At 46.3% G+C, this 16764-nt stretch overlaps 1 protein-coding gene across 4 annotated transcripts in view; it reads left to right on the forward strand.

The window, feature by feature from the left end:
• The window catches only part of USP20 (ubiquitin specific peptidase 20), a 40363-nt gene that overhangs the window by 535 nt on the left and 23064 nt on the right, over positions 1 to 16764 (forward strand). For 2 of the 4 annotated variants that reach the window (XR_012922149.1, XM_076009118.1), the window contains exons 2-3: positions 12260 to 12342; positions 14914 to 15010. Coding sequence is in view for 3 of the 4 variants with exons in the window: in XM_076009118.1 (XP_075865233.1) it covers positions 14930 to 15010 (81 nt within the window). In the remaining variant the exon portion in view is untranslated. Of the gene's footprint in view, positions 1 to 1166; positions 5688 to 12259; positions 12343 to 14913; positions 15011 to 16764 lie in introns of those variants that run through there. The other 2 variants (XM_076009119.1, XM_076009120.1) reach the window with 2 other exon arrangements.

Raw genomic sequence — 16764 nt, forward strand, 5'->3', positions numbered from 1 at the left:
GGCTTCCAGCTTCTTCCCTAGGAGAGGCCTCCTCTGATGTTTTGAAGCCACTCAGGAGGGTTTGAGGCCGGAGGGCTCCTCCTCGGTGCTTGCCGGCCGCCTCCCTGGACCTTCACGGGTCTTGTTTTCCTCTGTCAGGAGCACCGTCGCTCTGCCCTCCGCACCTTCCACCCCAAAGATGCTGTGAGCATAAAGTTTATTTGAAAAACCGGTATCATCAAACGTTTAGGAAATAATTAAATGCATAAATAGTGGCTCATAGGACTTTTAGGAACCCCTTAAATAATAGCAGTTTTCCTTTTCTTAATATGGGCCGGCCCTTTACTTTCAAAATAACTACCTCTTATTAAGAACTGACTATGTAGCAGGCACTGGGCTAAGCATTATTTCATTGGATTCTCCCAACAATCCTAGGAGGCAGATTTAGTTTCTCATTTTACAAATGAGGATGCGGAGGCTCAGAGGGGCATATGCGTCTCCAGTTTCACAGCTAGAAGTGGGAGCAGGGATCAGTCACAGCTCTGTCTGTGCTGCATGGTTAGCACAGGACCTGGCACAGTAGGAGTTCAGTAAATGTTTGCTGCTGCAGCCACTATTATAGCTCTTTGGCCTGGGGGAGTGGCTGATGGAAGACAGTTTTTGGTTTCCTCTTCTGGAAGACCATTCTGAAGCAGGGCAGCATTTCTGGAATGCCTCTCTGGAACAGTCACCTCTGAGATTGTTGTTCTCTCAGAACAGCCTTTTGTCTTTGGTCAAAAGCCATATATTAAAAGTCTCAGGCCAGGTGTGGTGGTGGCCTGTAATCCTAGCACTCTGGGAGGCCAAAGTGGATCCTTTGAGCTCAGGAGTTCCAGACCAGCCTGAGCAAGAGTGAAACCCTGTCTCTATTAAAATTAGAAAAAATTAGGCCAGACGCGGTGGCTAACGCCTGTAATCCCAGCACTCAGGGAGGCCGAGGCATGCGGATTGCTCAAGGTCAGGAGTTTGAAACAAGCCTGAGCAAGAGTGAGACTTCATCTCTACTATAAATAGAAAAGAAATTAATTGGCCAACTAATATATATAGAAAAAATTACCCGGGCATGGTGGTGTGTGCCTGTAGTGCCCGAGACTCAGGAGGCTGAGGCAGCAGGATTGCTTGAGCCCAGGAGTTTGAGGTTGCTGTGAGCTAGGCTGATGCCACAGCACTCACTCTAGCCTGGACAACAGAGTGAGACTCTGTCTCAAAAAAAAAAAAAATTAGCTGGGTGCAGTGGTGTGTACCTGTAGTTCCAGCTACTGAGTTAGCCCGAGCAACAGAGTGAGACTGTCTCAAAAAAAAAAGTCTCTAAGTCTTGCTCTCGGCAGACTGGTTCAGCCAAACCCAGATGCACGGGGCACTCATTGGACACCATGTCCCTGTCAACTAATGTTGGAGTTGCTCAGGAACCCAGGGAGTCAGTGTTTGCAGCTTTCACACTCTGAGGTGGCTCTGGTTTGCCCACCCAGTAGCTCTCCCACCAGAAAGTATTGGACACCACTAAGAAAAGGGCCAGAAGGCCAGTGACATTTCTGGACTCTTCTCTTCCTCATTCGAAGTCCCAAGGAGGAACATCCAGTACAAATGAGCTGCCCCAGCCCCACTCTGTGAGGCCAGAATGCCCACTGATAACTCACCACCTGTGCTGTGGCATGCCCAACTGCATTGTTTAGAAGAGTAATGCTGAAAACATGGCAGTGGTGAATCTGGCAGTGGTTGGCTGTGTTGAGAGACTGCAGCCCCTCTAAGTCTTGCCTTTTAGGTGTGGGATGAGACTGTTTTAGTTTTGTTAGGGACTTTAGTTGTTTTAAGGAAATGTATAGGTTTGGGTTGGTTTGCTAGCTCCTTTTTGAAGCCAGATGAAATGCTGGCTTATTTCAGGGTGTCTGGGTGTATTAATGCAAAGTGATACGGTTCATAGGCCAGCCATAGATAGTATTTCATAAATGCTTGTTGGACCAATTTATTTATTCAACAGATATTTACTGAGCATTTCCTATATGAAGCAGGCACTGTTGTAGGTGCTTGAAATGCATCAGTGAGCAAAAGGGACAAAAGATTTAGTGGAGTTTATGTTCTAATAACTTAAAGTGTGTTATGTGATAAGTGCTATGGTAAAGAGAGAAAATAGAGCAAGACAAAGGAATCAGCAGTGGGAGGGAGGATTGGGTCACAAATATTTTTTAAGCATTTTCTTTTTTTTGAGACAGAGTCTCACTTTGTTGCCCGGGCTAGAGTGAGTGCCGTGGCATCAGCCTAGCTCACAGCAACCTCAAACTCCTGGGCTCAAGCGATCCTTCTGCCTCAGACTCCCGAGTAGCTGGGACTACAGGCATGCACCACTATGCCTGGCTAATGTTTTCTCTATATATTAGTTGGCCAATTAATTTCTTTCTATTTATAGTAGAGACAGGGTCTCACTCTTGCTCAGGTTGGTTTCGAACTCCTGAGCTCTAACGATCCGCCCGCCTCGGCCTCCCAGAGAGCTAGGATTACAGGCGTGAGCCACCACGCCCGGCCTGGGTCACAAATTTAAATTAGCATATTTTGGTTTGTGATTTGGTTGGTAACATGACAGATGAAGCAGTGGACTGAATTATAGGTTCTGGGTCCCAGTTCTGCCAGCTTGCCATGTGACTTTGGGCAAGAGCCTTCCCTTCTCTGAGCCTCCTTCTCCATCACAATCCCTGTTCTACCATTTACTGGCTATATGACACTTGATGTTAAGCTATCTCACCCTCAGCTGCCGGTGTTTTGGGGGTATTTGATCTGAACTTTTTAATTACTACTTTACAAAAGCATGTATGTGTTGTTTATACTGAGCTCAAGTCCTGATAATGGAACATATTACAGTGATGAAAAAAGCTAAGCTCTTGGTGTTTTTGTTTTTGTTTTGTTTTTGAGACAGGGTCTTACTCTCTTGCCCAGGCTGAAGTGCAGTGGTGCAGTTATAACTCACTGTCACCTCAAACTCTTGGGCTCAAGTGATCCTCCTGTCTCAGCCTCCCAGAGTGCTAGGATTACAGGCATGAGCCACTGTGCCTGGCCAAGACATGAATATTGACAACAAATATTGAAAGACATAGAAAAATTGACAATTCTCTTTGATTCCAGTGAGCAGTAATGGATCAACACATAGAAATTTCAGGAAAGACAATTTCCATTTATTATAAAGACTGGCTTGAAACAACCAGAGCTACCCTCTGGGAAAAGTGTGATTTTTATCATCAATTACTGTGCTCAAAACTGGATTTGGACAACTGATAGGACTTTTACAGAGCAGAGTCATTCCTCATGAGGAAGATGAATTATTGAAGATTGCATTGTAGGAGTTGCAGATCATGATACTTGAAAAGGGAGTATCTGATTTCAGGCCGTAGAACTTATGATTTTCCTGGCCCTTAGTTTCCGTATCTGTGAGTTTAGATTATTCCCGTTTCTAGGTCTGAACATCAATTTCTGCTTCTACTTACATCCCACAGAGTGTGAGGCTTCTTGTGACCTGAGCTAGTCACTGCTGCCAGCCTAGGGTAGCCCCAAATCCATGTCCTCCCCAATTAAGTGGCTCTTGTGGAGCCCAGAGCAGAGGCAGTATCAGGCTTTGGGCTCACATAGATACTATCCTAAACTAAAGGAATTTAAGTTGAGCAGAAAAATGCTGTGTGAAGAATGACTCAGAAGAGGCTTTTGTGAGCAGGTGTCCCTTGGAGTGTGGGTGTTTGGATCTGGGAGGTGAAGATCGTCCCCATGCCAGGCTGACTGGGGCTGTTTGGGACGTTGTAGAGCTGACAGGTCTGAGCACTGACTTTAGGGCATGGAGTCGTGGGTTTGAGTTCTAGTTTGTAGCTCAGTAGCTGGGTGACCTCAGCAAGTTATTTCACTTCTGAGCCTCAGTTTCTCCATCTTTAGTGATGGAGATGGATTTGGCTTGGGATGTTGCTGCCTTCCAGGGTGGTTGTAGGGCTCCAGTGAGGTCACAAGTGAGAGCTCAAGACTGAGCTGTTGGTGTCAGTTCCAGTACTCGGGCCATTGAAGCAGGTGGCAAGTGGGTAAGGCCTGGGCAGATGAGACTTGGAGTATGTGGGAAGCAAGGCTTGGCCAAGCTTGGAGGAGGCCTGAGGGTTCTGCCTTGGGAGTCAGAAGGATGGTGGACTCTTAGAGAGTTGAGACTGGGTGAAGCGAAGGGGTGAGGTATGCTTGTGACTTAGAGAGAATGGAGAGAAAGGGCATGTGTTCTCAGGGGCACTGGGGAGCATGCAGGGGTGTAGGGACGTGTGTGTGGAGAGCAGGATGGCTGATGTGGTGAGGATCTGCATGGGCAGGGCTGGTGGGCATCCTTGTGTGGGTGGAAGGCTCAGCAGCGTCCCCTTCACTATCCTGAGGGACTGGTCCTCCCTGGGAGGAGGAGGATGTAGCCAGAACCTCCTGGAAAGTGATGAGTAATGGCACGTGCAGCAGCCAGGCGAAGGTGCCTGCAGGCCTGCCCCTTCTCAGGTCCTGCCCTCAGCTTTGCCCCTGTGGGGTGGCCCAGGGAGAGAAGAGTGCCTGCCCTCATTCAGGGTGACGCATCCTGGAAGTCTCACCCAGGGCCAGGACGGGTGGGCTCTTTGCCAGGGGCACCAGCCTTCTGCCTCCCATCCTCCAGCAGGGTCTGGTGGGCCAGGGGAGAGGTGTCCCCGGCTGTGGGACAGGCGCCTCACTGACTTGTCAGCACAGCCGGTCTGGCTGCTCTCAAGGGCTTGTACCTGGGACCTTGTCCTCCCTGCAGTGCAGGTGTCGTTCCCTTTCAGCCTTTATTCAGTGCCTGCTGTGCACACTCCGTTTCTCTGCTCAGAGGCACAGGTGGGAAAGGCGTGAAGGCAGACACGACCTGTTCACTTCCAGCCTTGTCACTTCCTCGCCATGTGATCTCAGGCAGTGGCTTCTGTGTCGGTGCCTCATTGTTCCTCTGTGACATGAGAAACAGCCATCCTTGCCTGAGACAGATGGGTGAGCGTTTGACAAGAAGTGTGGACGAAGCGCTGGGCACCGCGCCCGGCTCAGCTAGGTCCTGGATCCTGTGATTATGTTGCATTTTCCAGAAGACCGCCCCACCTTAAATGAGAGAAAGGGAATCTTTTAAAAACTTTCTATTTTGAAAAAGAATTTACAGAATAGTTATAAGAATAATACAATAGCTGGTGGTGTACTATGTGCCTACTGTGTAGTCCCAGCTACTCAAGAGGCTGAGGTGGGAGGATCGCTTTAGCCCAGGAGTTTGAGTCTATCCTGGGTAACATATCCCTGTCTCTTAAAAAAATAAAAAATAAAAGAATAATGCAATGAACTGTCATTTGTCCCTCACTTAGATTCAATAATAAGGCAATTATTAACATGTTTGCCTTATTTACTGTCACTCTGTATTTAGAGACTTATTGCTGCTGATGCAGGTGAGAGTCAGCTGTAGGCATCACGGCCCTTCACTCCTAAATATTTCAGGGAAGTCATCCAAGAATGAGGATGTTACCGCACATAACCAGAGAATGACTTTCATCTTCAGAAACTTTAACATCTATGTGATATCGTATTTGTTTTCCAGGGCTGGCGTGACAAAATACCGCAGACGTGGTGGCTTCAACAGCAGATTTGTTTTCTCACAGTGCTGGAGGCCGGACGTCTAAGGTCAAGGGGTCAGTGGGTTTGGCTTCCTCTGAGGCCTCTGTCCTTGGCCTGCAGATGGCCGCCTTCCCAGCGCTGTCCTTGCGTGGTCTTTCATCTGTGTGTGCATGCACCCAGCCTCCGTGTGTGTGCAGATCTCCTCCTCTAGTAAAGATGACCATAAGATTAGATTAGCGCCTATACCAAAGATCTTGTTTTAACTTGATTACCTCTTTAGAGACGCATCTCCAAGTATGTTGCATTCTGAGGCACTGGTGGTTAGGACATCAACATACAAATTGGAGCTGGGGCACAATTCAGTCTGTAACAAATACTGTTATCTAATATGTAGTCCTTACTCAGATTTGCCAGTTGTCCTAATAATATTCTTTGTGGCATTTCCCCCTCCCATCCATGATCCAATTTTTTTTTTTTTTTTTGAGACAAAGTCTTGCTTTGTCTCCCCAGGTAGAGTACAGTGGTGTCATCATAGCTCACTACAACCTCAAACCCCTGGGCTCAATAAATCCTCCTGCCTCAGCCCCCTGAGTAGCTGGGACTACAGGTGTGTACCATGACGCCCGCCCAGCTAACTCTTCTATTTTTAATAGAGATAGGGTCTCGCTTTTGCTCAGTCCGGTCTCAAAACTCCTGAGCTCAAACAATCCTCTCACCTTGACCTCCCAGAGTGCCAGGATTATAGGTGAGAGCCACCGCACCTGGCGGAAAGGTGTGCTTTTAAGATGTCCAGGTAGCAGCCTTCAGGCTCTGGGACCACTCAGGTACTGCTGCCCCTTCTCTGAAAACCACACTGTGTAGGCCCAGGGCAGTGCCTGGTACAGGGGACTAGGGAGCTCCAGGGCACAGAGGCTCTGTCCCCAGAGTGCCCTCCGGGGGGCCTGGGGAAGAGGAGCCTACCAAGGAGGCCAGATGCACACTCTTCTTAATTCTTATTTTAGAAATTTAAAAATAATTAAAAGTAACCTATTAGGTTACTTATTACAAAAGCAATACAAGTTCACTATAGAAAATGCAGACAAGCAAAAAGAGGAAATAAACATCACCTGACTCTATCCTTATAGGAATGATAATAATATCCTTTCTCTAGATGTGAAACACATTATTTCACAAAAATGGGATTTTACTATAATATTGTTTTATAACATTTTACTTTTGATTCATTTAGCAAGTGTCCCCCCCCCCCCCAGACAGAGTCTCACTCTGTTGCCTGGGCTAGAGTGCCACTGTGACGTCAGCCTAGCTCACAGCAACCTCAAACTCCTGGGCTCAAGCGATCCTTCTGCCTCAGCCTCCCAAGTGGCTGGGACTACAGGCATGTGCCACCATGCCCAGCTAATTTTTTCTATATGTTTTTAGTTGGCCAATTAATTTCTTTCTATCTTTAGTAGAGAGGGGGTCTTGCTCTTGCTCAGGCTGGTTTCAGAGCTCCTGACCTTGACCAATCTGCCTGCCTCGGCCTCCCAGAGTGCTGGAATTACAGGTGTGAGCAGTGGCACCCGGGCGCCAGCAAGTGTTTTTTGAGAAGTTACTGTGTTCCAGGTGCTGTTTCAGGTACTTGGGATACAGCAATGAGCAAAACAGATACCTGCCCTCAGGGAGCTTATGCTTTTGAGATGAAATAGACATTAGACAAGAAAACAGATAAATGGGCCAGGCACGGTGGCTCACGCCTATAATCCTAGCAGTCTGGGAGGCCAAGGTGGGCGGATTGCTCGAGGTCAGGAGTTCGAAACCAGCCTGAGCAAGAGTGAGACCCCGTCTCTACTAAAAAATAGAAAGAAATTAATTGGCCAACTAATATATATAGAAAAAATTAGCCGGGCATGGTGGCGCATGCCTGTAGTCCCAGCTACTTGGGAGGCTGAGGCAGCAGGATCGCTTGAGCCCAGGAGTTTGAGGTTGCTGTGAGCTAGGCTGACGCCACAGCACTCACTCTAGCCTGGGCAACAGAGTGAGACTCTGTCTCAAAAAAAAAAGGAAAACAGATAAATGACCAAAATGATGACAGAGTATGCCAACTATGGGCCAGGGTGGACAGAGGGCCTTCCTTGGGAGAGAGAGTAGTGGTATAAGGTGTGGCTGGGTTCCATGGGGTGGCCAGCCTGGTTAGGGGACAATGAAGCTAACACCTACAGAATAAGAAAGGACAGAGATACAGTGACCAGCATCTTCTCTGGTCATTGAGTATTTCACTTGATAATAATCCCCCCTTTTTCAAATCTTTTCGATGTTATCATCCTATATCCTTCAACTCTTTTTGTCAAATGTTGCCTTTTGGCAGCTGATCTCCCTCTCTCCATCCTAGCTCCAGGCAACCCCTAAGCTGCTTTCTGTCACTATAGATTAGTTTGCATTTTCTGGAATTTTAAAAAATTGATATGTAATTGTGCATGTTTATAGGGTACCTGTGAAATTTTGATACATGCATACACTGTGTAGAATTTCAGATAAATGGAGTAATACACTGTATTATTTTTGGCCAGGAGTGCTGGTTTTTTTCACTTAGCATTACTGTTCTGAAATTCACCCGTCTTGCTTATCAGCAGCTGGCCTTTGATGGACGAGTCATATTCCATTGTATGGATATAATGCCGTTTGTCCATTCACCAGTTAGGACTTTTGGGTTGTTTTTAGTTTTTATCTATTTTGATTTAAAATCCTTTTAATCAACTCTATTGAGATACAATTTACATACAATAAAATGCATATACTTCAAAAATAAGGTTCATAAGATTTGATAGATATACAGACCTGATTAAACCCCACCCCAATCAAGATCTAGAACATTCCAGCACCACAGTACAGTCCCTCTTGCCTCTTTGCAGTGTAGCCCCACCGTTTCCCCCAGGCAATCACTGATCCAATTTCTATCACCATAGATTACTTCTGTCTGTTTTGAAATTTTATATGAATGGAATCATGTAGTATATATTCGTTTTGGTTATTTTGGGGTTTTTTTGAGACAGAGTCTCTCTTTGTTGCCCGGACTAGAGTGCTGTGGCGTCAGCCTAGCTCACAGCAACCTCAAACTCCTGGGCTTAAGTGATCCTCCTGCCTCAGCCTCCCGAGTAGCTAGGACTACAGGCATGCACCACCATGCCTGGCTAATTTTTTCTATATCTATATTAGTTGGCCAATTAATGTCTTTCTATTTTTAGAAGAGATGGAGTGTCACTCTTGCTCAGGCTGGTTTCAGAACTCCTGACCTTGAGCAATCTACCTGCCTCGGCCTCCCTGAGTACTAGGATTACAGGCGTGAGCCACCGCGCCTAACCAGTATGGGGGTACAGATTTTAAGGTTTCAATAAATGCCCTCTCCCCCCTCCCCCCCAAGTCTGAGTCTCCAGCATGACCATCCCCCAGATACACTCTTTTATATCTGATTTTTTTTGCTCAGTTTAATGTTTCTGAGATTTATCCATGTTGCTTATATAGTAGTTCTTTTTTTTTTATTATCATGTACTATTTCATGATATAGCAATAATTTACTTCATTCCCCTGTTGGACATTTGGGTTGATTCCAGGTTTTAGCTTTTATGTCTAAAACTGCTGTGAATATGTACAAGTGTGTATGTGTAGACATATGCTTTCATTTCTCCTCAGCAAATATCTAAGAGTAGTATTGCAGGGTCACATACTTAAGTGTATGTTTAACTTTGTCGGAAACTGCCAAACAATTTCCCAAAGCTTTTCATACCCTTTTAACTCCCATCAGAATATGTCAGAATTTGTCACATCTTCTGCAGCACTTGGTATAGTAGATCCTTCTAGTTTTAGATCTAGGGGATGTGAGATGTTACCTCATTGTTTTAACTTGCATTTCCCTGACTAATGATGTATAGCATATTTTCATGAGCTTATTGGCCATTCCTAATAGGTGAAGTAGCTGTTCAACCATTTGCCCATTTTAAAAAATCGGATTGTTCTTTTTTGGGATATAAGAGTTCTTATACATTTATAGTTTGAATATAAGCTCTTTGTCAGATATAAGTATTGTGAACATTTTCTCCCTGCCTTTTCATTTTCTTTTTCTTTTTTTTTTTTTGAGACAGAGTCTCACTCTGTTGCCCAGGCTAGAGTGCCGTGGCATCTGCCTAGCTCACAGCAACCTCAAACTCCTGGGCTCAAGCAATCCTGCTGCCTCAGCCTCCCGAGTAGCTGGGACTACAGGCATGAGCCACCATGTCCGGCTAATTTTTTCTGTATATTTTTAGTTGGCCAATTAATCTCTTTCTATTTTTAGTAGAGACAGAGTCTCGATCTTGCTCAGGTGAACTCCTGACCTTGAGCGATCCTCCCACTTCGGCCTCCCAGAGTGCTAGGATTATAGGCGTGAGCCACCGCTCCTGGCCGCCTTTTCATTTTCTTAAGTGTTTTTTGAAAAGAAAACAGTTTTAATTTTGATGAAGTCCAATTTATCAATATTTCCCTTTATAATTAATGCCTTTTATATCCTTACTCCAAAGTTGCAAAGATTTTTTTCGTATATTTTTCTTGTGAAGTTTTAAAGTCTGTGATCCTTTTCTAATTAATTTTTAATGTATAATATGAAGGGTTAAAGTTAATTTTTTCCAGTATGGATATCCTATCACAAATGTTCCGGTACCATTTGTTGAAAAGATCATCTTTTGCCCATTGAATTTGCATTCTTGAAAATCAGCCATCTGTGTGCAAGTCTAATTCTAGACTCTATATTCTGTTGCATTGAACTGCATGTTCGTGATTGATCTGATGCCACACCATGTTGACTGTTGTAGCTTTATAGAAAGTCTTGAAGTCAGGTGATGTTAGTCTTCCAACTTTGTTCTTTTTCAAAATTGTTTTGGCTATTCTAGGTTTTCGTGTTTCCATATACATTTTAGACTCAGCTTGACAATTTCTATAAAAATGCCTGCCAGGGTTTTGATTGAGATTGCCTTGAATCTGTAGATTAATTTGTGGAGAATGGACATCTTAACAATATTGGGTCTGCTATCTCTCCATTTATTTAGATCTAATTTAATTTCATGGATAGGAATATTCAATATTAATCATCATTTTTAGTGACTGTTTAGCACAATAGTATATTGTGTTGTCATTTATTCAATTGCCTGTTATTCATTTAGGTTACATCCAGTTTCCCCCCATTACAAACAGTACTATAGTGAATATCTTTGTGCTGTTTTTGCACACAGCCTTGATTATTTACTTAGAATAAATCTGTAGCCAAGTTAACCCTCTTGACTGTTCTTTGCTATTTACCTTAAACCGTGGGTAATTTGTTGTAGTTGGATGTGGAGTACCAATGACCTAGGCGTGCTTTCAGGAGGCCCATCAGCATGGTGATTTAGAACGGCTTGGCAAACTATGGCAGCTGGCTAGCCTTGTTTTATATGGCCCTCGAATTAAGAATTTTTAAGGAAGGATTTGGAAAAAAAAAAAAGACTGTGTGACAAAGGTTGATGTGACCCATAAAGCTTAAGATATTTACTATCTGGTCCTTTGAAAATTGCCGATCCCAGATTTAGAGCCAGGCTCTACAGGGGACAGATCTGATCAGGGCCCCATCCATTGCTAACTGGCTAAGTGATTGATCTTGGCCTGGTTCCTTCATTACTTAAAACTCCAGGCCTGTTTCTTCATCTGTAAAATGGGGATAGTGAGAGTGCATTGAGGGTTGATAGCCACAAGGGTTTTTTTCCTCCTCTTGGGTGTTGCAGGAACTTAAATTGATTATTCATGTGAATCAAGATTGAGCTTGTTACTGTCATTCTGGACTGGGCCCCAGGGTCACCACCTGGCTCCTGCCCTCCCCAGCCAGCCTGCTGAAGAGGTGGGGCACATACCAAAGACACCAAACAAACCCACACACTGCAACTTAAAATAGTACAGGACTAGTGCCAACCCAGGGCACTTGGCCTCAGCAGAAATGAGGAAAAAAAATGTAAAAGCCCAGGTTTAGGGGAGGAGGTTTGGACTTTAGAATCTCGAACCCATCATTGTCATGTGCCTACTTTAAATGTTAGCTTCTAACTGCCTCTCCTCCTTTGGACTGCCCATATCTGGGATACTGTGGCCCATCAAGGATGGGGGGGGTAGTGGTGACATGTGGATAAACCTGGTTGGGCCTGTAGCTTGGGGTTGCTTAAGACTTGGGGGTTCTGAGCAGCCTGGGGTCCTTGAGAGGCTTGAAGGGCCCAGTGTCATGCAAGGAGGGGGCCAGGCCTTCCTGTTCAGAGGGTTGACAGGCTATGGCAGCCTGAGGAGGCAATAGGAGAGGCCCTGAGTCCCCTGCTACAGACCCTTGAAGGTTTCCTCTCGGGGGATCACAAAGGTAATGTCCTGGCAGTGACTAGGAGGGGTCCGGTGCCCCCTAGGAGGGGCTGACCCTGTTTGCCAGCTCTGCCCAAGCCTTCCGTAGCTGTCCCGGCAGGGGTGTGGTTTTACTGTCCCTGTGGATGTGCTGGGGACTGTGTCTCGCACATAGACATCCCACACAGAGTCATTTGCCCTCCTAGGAGGGGTTCTGGGCTATTTTTAGCCTCTAGTTGGTGCTGAGAGTGATTTTGAAATAACTGTGTGGTACGCGCTGGCTCATCCCCAGGTTCCTTGCAGAGGCTTCCACTCGCTGCAGCTGTCCCTGCCAGCTATCGAGGGGGATGCGAGTGCTGGCTGCTTTACCCAGAGGTAAGCCCACCCTCCCCTCAGCTGGACCCCTAAACACGGACTGAGGAGGAAGTGTGGGTTTTTCTCTTTAGGTAAAATGATGGAATTGTGGTTATGGAATGGGTTTTTTTTCTTTAAGTTATTATTTCTTAGAAAAATATATATGAATGGAATATAATTTTACACATCTGGGGATTGCTACAAAAGCAAGAGGAAGTAGGAGGCTGGGATGAAGTAAGATTGGTTGTTAATTGATGAATCCAGGTACAGGAGAGTGCGTCATACACTTCTGCCTGCTTTTGCACGTTTACATTTTCTACAAGTTAAAAAGAGCAAGTGAGTGAGGCCTTAAGAACCTGACAAGCTTGGGTTTGGGCCTTAGCTTTGACATTCCTATCTATGAGACCTTAAACGAGGAGCCCCTGTTTCTTGGTCTGTGAAGTTGGGCTAGTCACAGCTGCCTCAGAGATAGCTGGGAGGGTAGTTAATGAAATAAGGCATGAAGGCACTGAGCTCGGTGTCTGGCACCGTCAGCCCAATAACTCGTGTTCTGGCCGGGAGTCTGGCCAGTTGACCCCTAACTCTTTGGGGGTTGAGAGGGGGATTATAGGAGGATCAGGTGGGCACAGTGTGGCTTCTTTGATTAAGCCACTCTTGGTTCCATTTACATTTTTAGTTGGTTTGGAACTTACTTGGCAGCAGTTTGGAACTTTAATCAGTCAGATTTCTGGATATGATTCTGCTAAAATATCAAATAGCTGAAGCATTTGTTAGTTATTTATTTTTAAATGTTTTTTAAAAAAATAATTATAGATTCATAGGAAGTTGCAAAAAATTTACCAGAAGGTCCTATGTACCCTTCACCTCGCTTCCCTAATGGTAACACATCTTTGATATGTCTGTAGCACAGTTGACGTTGGCATAATCTGCAGAATGTATTCGCATTTGACCAGTTCTGCAGGCTGGTGTGTGAGTTGTGCATGTGTTCAGTTCTGTGCACTTTAGCACACATGTAGATCCACGTAGCCACTGTGACAATCAAGATATAGAACTGTCCTCCACTGAGGAGCTCCCTTGAGTGAAACATTATTTTTCAAGATAGAAATCATTTTTTTTCTGATTTAAAAGAGAAAGAAATTATATGCAGTAGAATGTCAAGAAAGATACTTGCACTGTCATCAGTGATTTATTTTACATTAATTTGTTCTTTCTTATATTATCTTAGTTTTTATCATGAACATGTATCTTTTTTTTGAGACAGAGTCTCACTCTGTCACCAGGGCTAGAGTGTTGAGGCGTCAGCCTAGCTCACAGCAACCTCAAACTCCTGGGCTCAAGCAATCCTCCTGCCTCAGCCTCCCGAGTAGCTGGGACTGCAGGCATGTGCCACAACGCCCAGCTAGCTTTTCTGTTTTTGGTAGGGACGGGGTCTTGCTCTTGTTCAGGCTGGTCTCAAACTCCTGACCTCAACTAATCTTCTCACCTCAGCCTCCCAGAGTGCTAGGACTACAGGTGTGAGCCACTGTGCATGGCCTGTGTACCATTTAAACAACAGCAACCAAGCTATTTTTTCCATCACTTGAAGCCCTTCACCCTCCTGCACTCCTGCTGATGTTTTGGCGAACACGTTTCCAGACCACTCCAGGTTGCTTGCCCGGCTTCTCTCTGACTTCATCTTTGCTCCGAAAGACATGCTCTGTAGGCAGCACCACGTCTCCTGCTTCCCTGCTGCTCCAGTGTTCAACTGCTATGCAGAAGGGGGGGGGGGCACCCTCAGAAAGCCAGATAGTGGCCTGCTGGGCATTGGCCTACAGCAGCTCTGGAGAAGACCTCGGTCGACACTGGCTGCCTTTCCACACCGCCCCTCCTCTGCCTGCCTCTGTGGATGGAGTGGGCTACCAGACATGGGGGGGGGGGTTGGCTTCCTTCTAACAAAGTATCTGCAGTTCTGGATTCTCTGGCCTGCAGCTCCATGAATGCAGGCTGGACTCTTGAGTCTTTCCTCCCAATAATTCTGATCATTGCACCTGATGCTTGCTGGGTATCTCCCTGTGCCAGGCATCTGGTTTTTTTTTTGAGACAAAATGTTGCTCTGTCACCCTGGGTAGAGTGCAGTGGTGTCGTCATAACCCACTGCAACTTCCAACTCCTGGGCTCAAGTGATCCTCCTGCCTCAACCTCCCAGGTAGCTGGGACTATAGGTGCAAGCTACCACGCCCAGCTAACTTTTCTATTTTTAGTACAGACAGAGTCTCGCTCTTGCTCAGGCTGGTCTCAAACTCCTGAGCCCAAGCGGTCCTCCCGCCTCAGCCTCCCAAAATGCTGGGATTACAGGCGTGAGCCACTGTGCCCAGCCACTGTGCCCAGCCCTGACATACATTGTCTCTGTGAATTCTTGGAGCAACTCACTAGGGTAGCTATTGTCTTCTCAGACAAGGGGAGTGAGGCTCAGAGAGGTTAAGCCATTTCCCTGGATTGCTGGTTGGTTTGTGGCAGATCCACACTCAAGACCAAAATTGTGCACTTCACCCCTGCCCTCCACCTCTCACCAACAGTGGCTGTTAACGCAGGACTGCTTGTGTCTTCCCACAGGTGAGGCCAGGCCAGAATGGGGGACTCCAGGGACCTTTGCCCTCACCTTGACTCCATAGGGGAGGTGACCAAAGAGGACTTGCTGCTCAAATCTAAGGTAAGAGGTCAGACCCTCTGGGGCGGAGGCCCACACCCAGGGCCACTGCTTTCCTAGGGTATGAATGTTTCTGACACAGCGGAACTGGCTCCCTGACAGTCTCTGCTCAGGCTTTTGTGCAAATGGAAACACTGGTGTCTGTCTGGGAAGCCTTATTCCGGGGGCTGTGTCTTCACAGCCATTAATTATAGTTAGACCAGGTCATTTGGGAGCCGCTAGTGGTCTCTGTCCATTAGCTGTTGGGGCGGGTGCCCAGAGCCTCTCCAAAGCAGGGAATCAATGCTGCTTTCAGATCCAGGGGCATGTTGGCAAATGTGACCTGAAGAGGGCTCAAGGAGGCCAGAGTGGGAGGCTGGGCCTCTTCTCTGAGTAGGAGGATGTTTTGTCATTGTCTCTTTTTGTTGTTAAATTAAATTTTTTTGAAAAGGTAACATTATGAAGTGGTAGAAAAATGAAACAATTTAAGAACATGAATGTCAAGAAATTCCTCCCCACTCCAGCCCCCACCTTCCTTGTCCCACCCTTAGGTAATCACGTTCATTAGCTTCTTTTGTATCTTTTCTGTTTCTTTATGTGAATACAAGCAGATAAACCTATTTTAAATTTGCCCTTTCTTACATAAAAGATGGTGTACTATAGTTGCTGTTTTGTAACTTGCATTATTGCAACCTAGTGTTGTCTTGGAGCTCTTTTGACATCAGTACAGAGACAGCCTTCTTGTTCTTTGTCTAGAAGTTGCGTCGTATTTCATTGTGTGGACACGATAGCTGCTCCCCTATGGGTTGATGCCTGGACTCTTTGCAGCCTCTTGCCAGTACAAATGATGCTGCAGTGAATGGCCTTGTAGAAATGGCATCGTGTCCACGAGAGCTGTGTGCAGGCACATTCCCAGGAGTGGGCTAATTGGGTCAGATTCCTAGACATATTGCTGAGTTGTCTTTTTTTTTTTTTTGAGACAGAGTCTCACTTTATTGCCCAGGCTAGAGTGAGTGCTGTGGCATCAGCCTAGCTCACAGCAACCTCAATCTCCTGGGCTCAAGCAATCCTGCTGCCTCAGCCTCCCGAGCAGCTGGGACTACAGGCATGAGCCACCATGCCTGGCTAATTTTTTCTATATATTAGTTGGCCGATTAATTTCTTTCTGTTTATGGTAGAGACGGGGTCTTGCTCTTGCTCAGGCTGGTCTCGAACTCCTGACCTCGAGCAATCCACCCGCCTCAGCCTCCCAGAGTGCTAGGATTACAGGCGTGAGCCACCACACCCGGCCTGCTGAGTTGTCTTTATAGACATCTAATGCTGGTCATTTGGCCTCACTGCACCTGTGGGTTCTTGGTGGCCTTTGGCCTGAGCTGGTTAGTCATGGGCCTGGGCGTGGGAGTGGTTCTTTCAAGTATACATGGCTACTTTTGAAGTGATTTTGCTTCTCTCGGGGTGTGGACCAGCAGCAGAGTGAGGCTCAGGTGCAGTCACTGATGCTGGATTTCTTTCTGAGTCTAGAGGAGTCTGAGAGCAGAGGGGAAGTGAGGAGGGTGGGAGGCGGGAGGTAGAATGTGACAGGGTTTGGGCTGGGATTGGCACCCTTTTGGAAGCACATTAGTGCCTCTGGAGCAGAGACTGAATGTATCTGGGGTGCTCTGGGCCTGTGTCAGAAAGCACATCTTGGCTGGGCACGGTGGCTCCCGCCTGTAATCCTAGCACTCTGGGAGGCCGAGGCGGGCAGATTGCTTGAGGCCAGGAGTTCGAAACCAGCCTGA

The sequence above is a fragment of the Microcebus murinus genome, chromosome 12 (genome assembly GCF_040939455.1).
Source record: "Microcebus murinus isolate Inina chromosome 12, M.murinus_Inina_mat1.0, whole genome shotgun sequence".
Classification (NCBI taxonomy): domain Eukaryota; kingdom Metazoa; phylum Chordata; class Mammalia; order Primates; family Cheirogaleidae; genus Microcebus; species Microcebus murinus.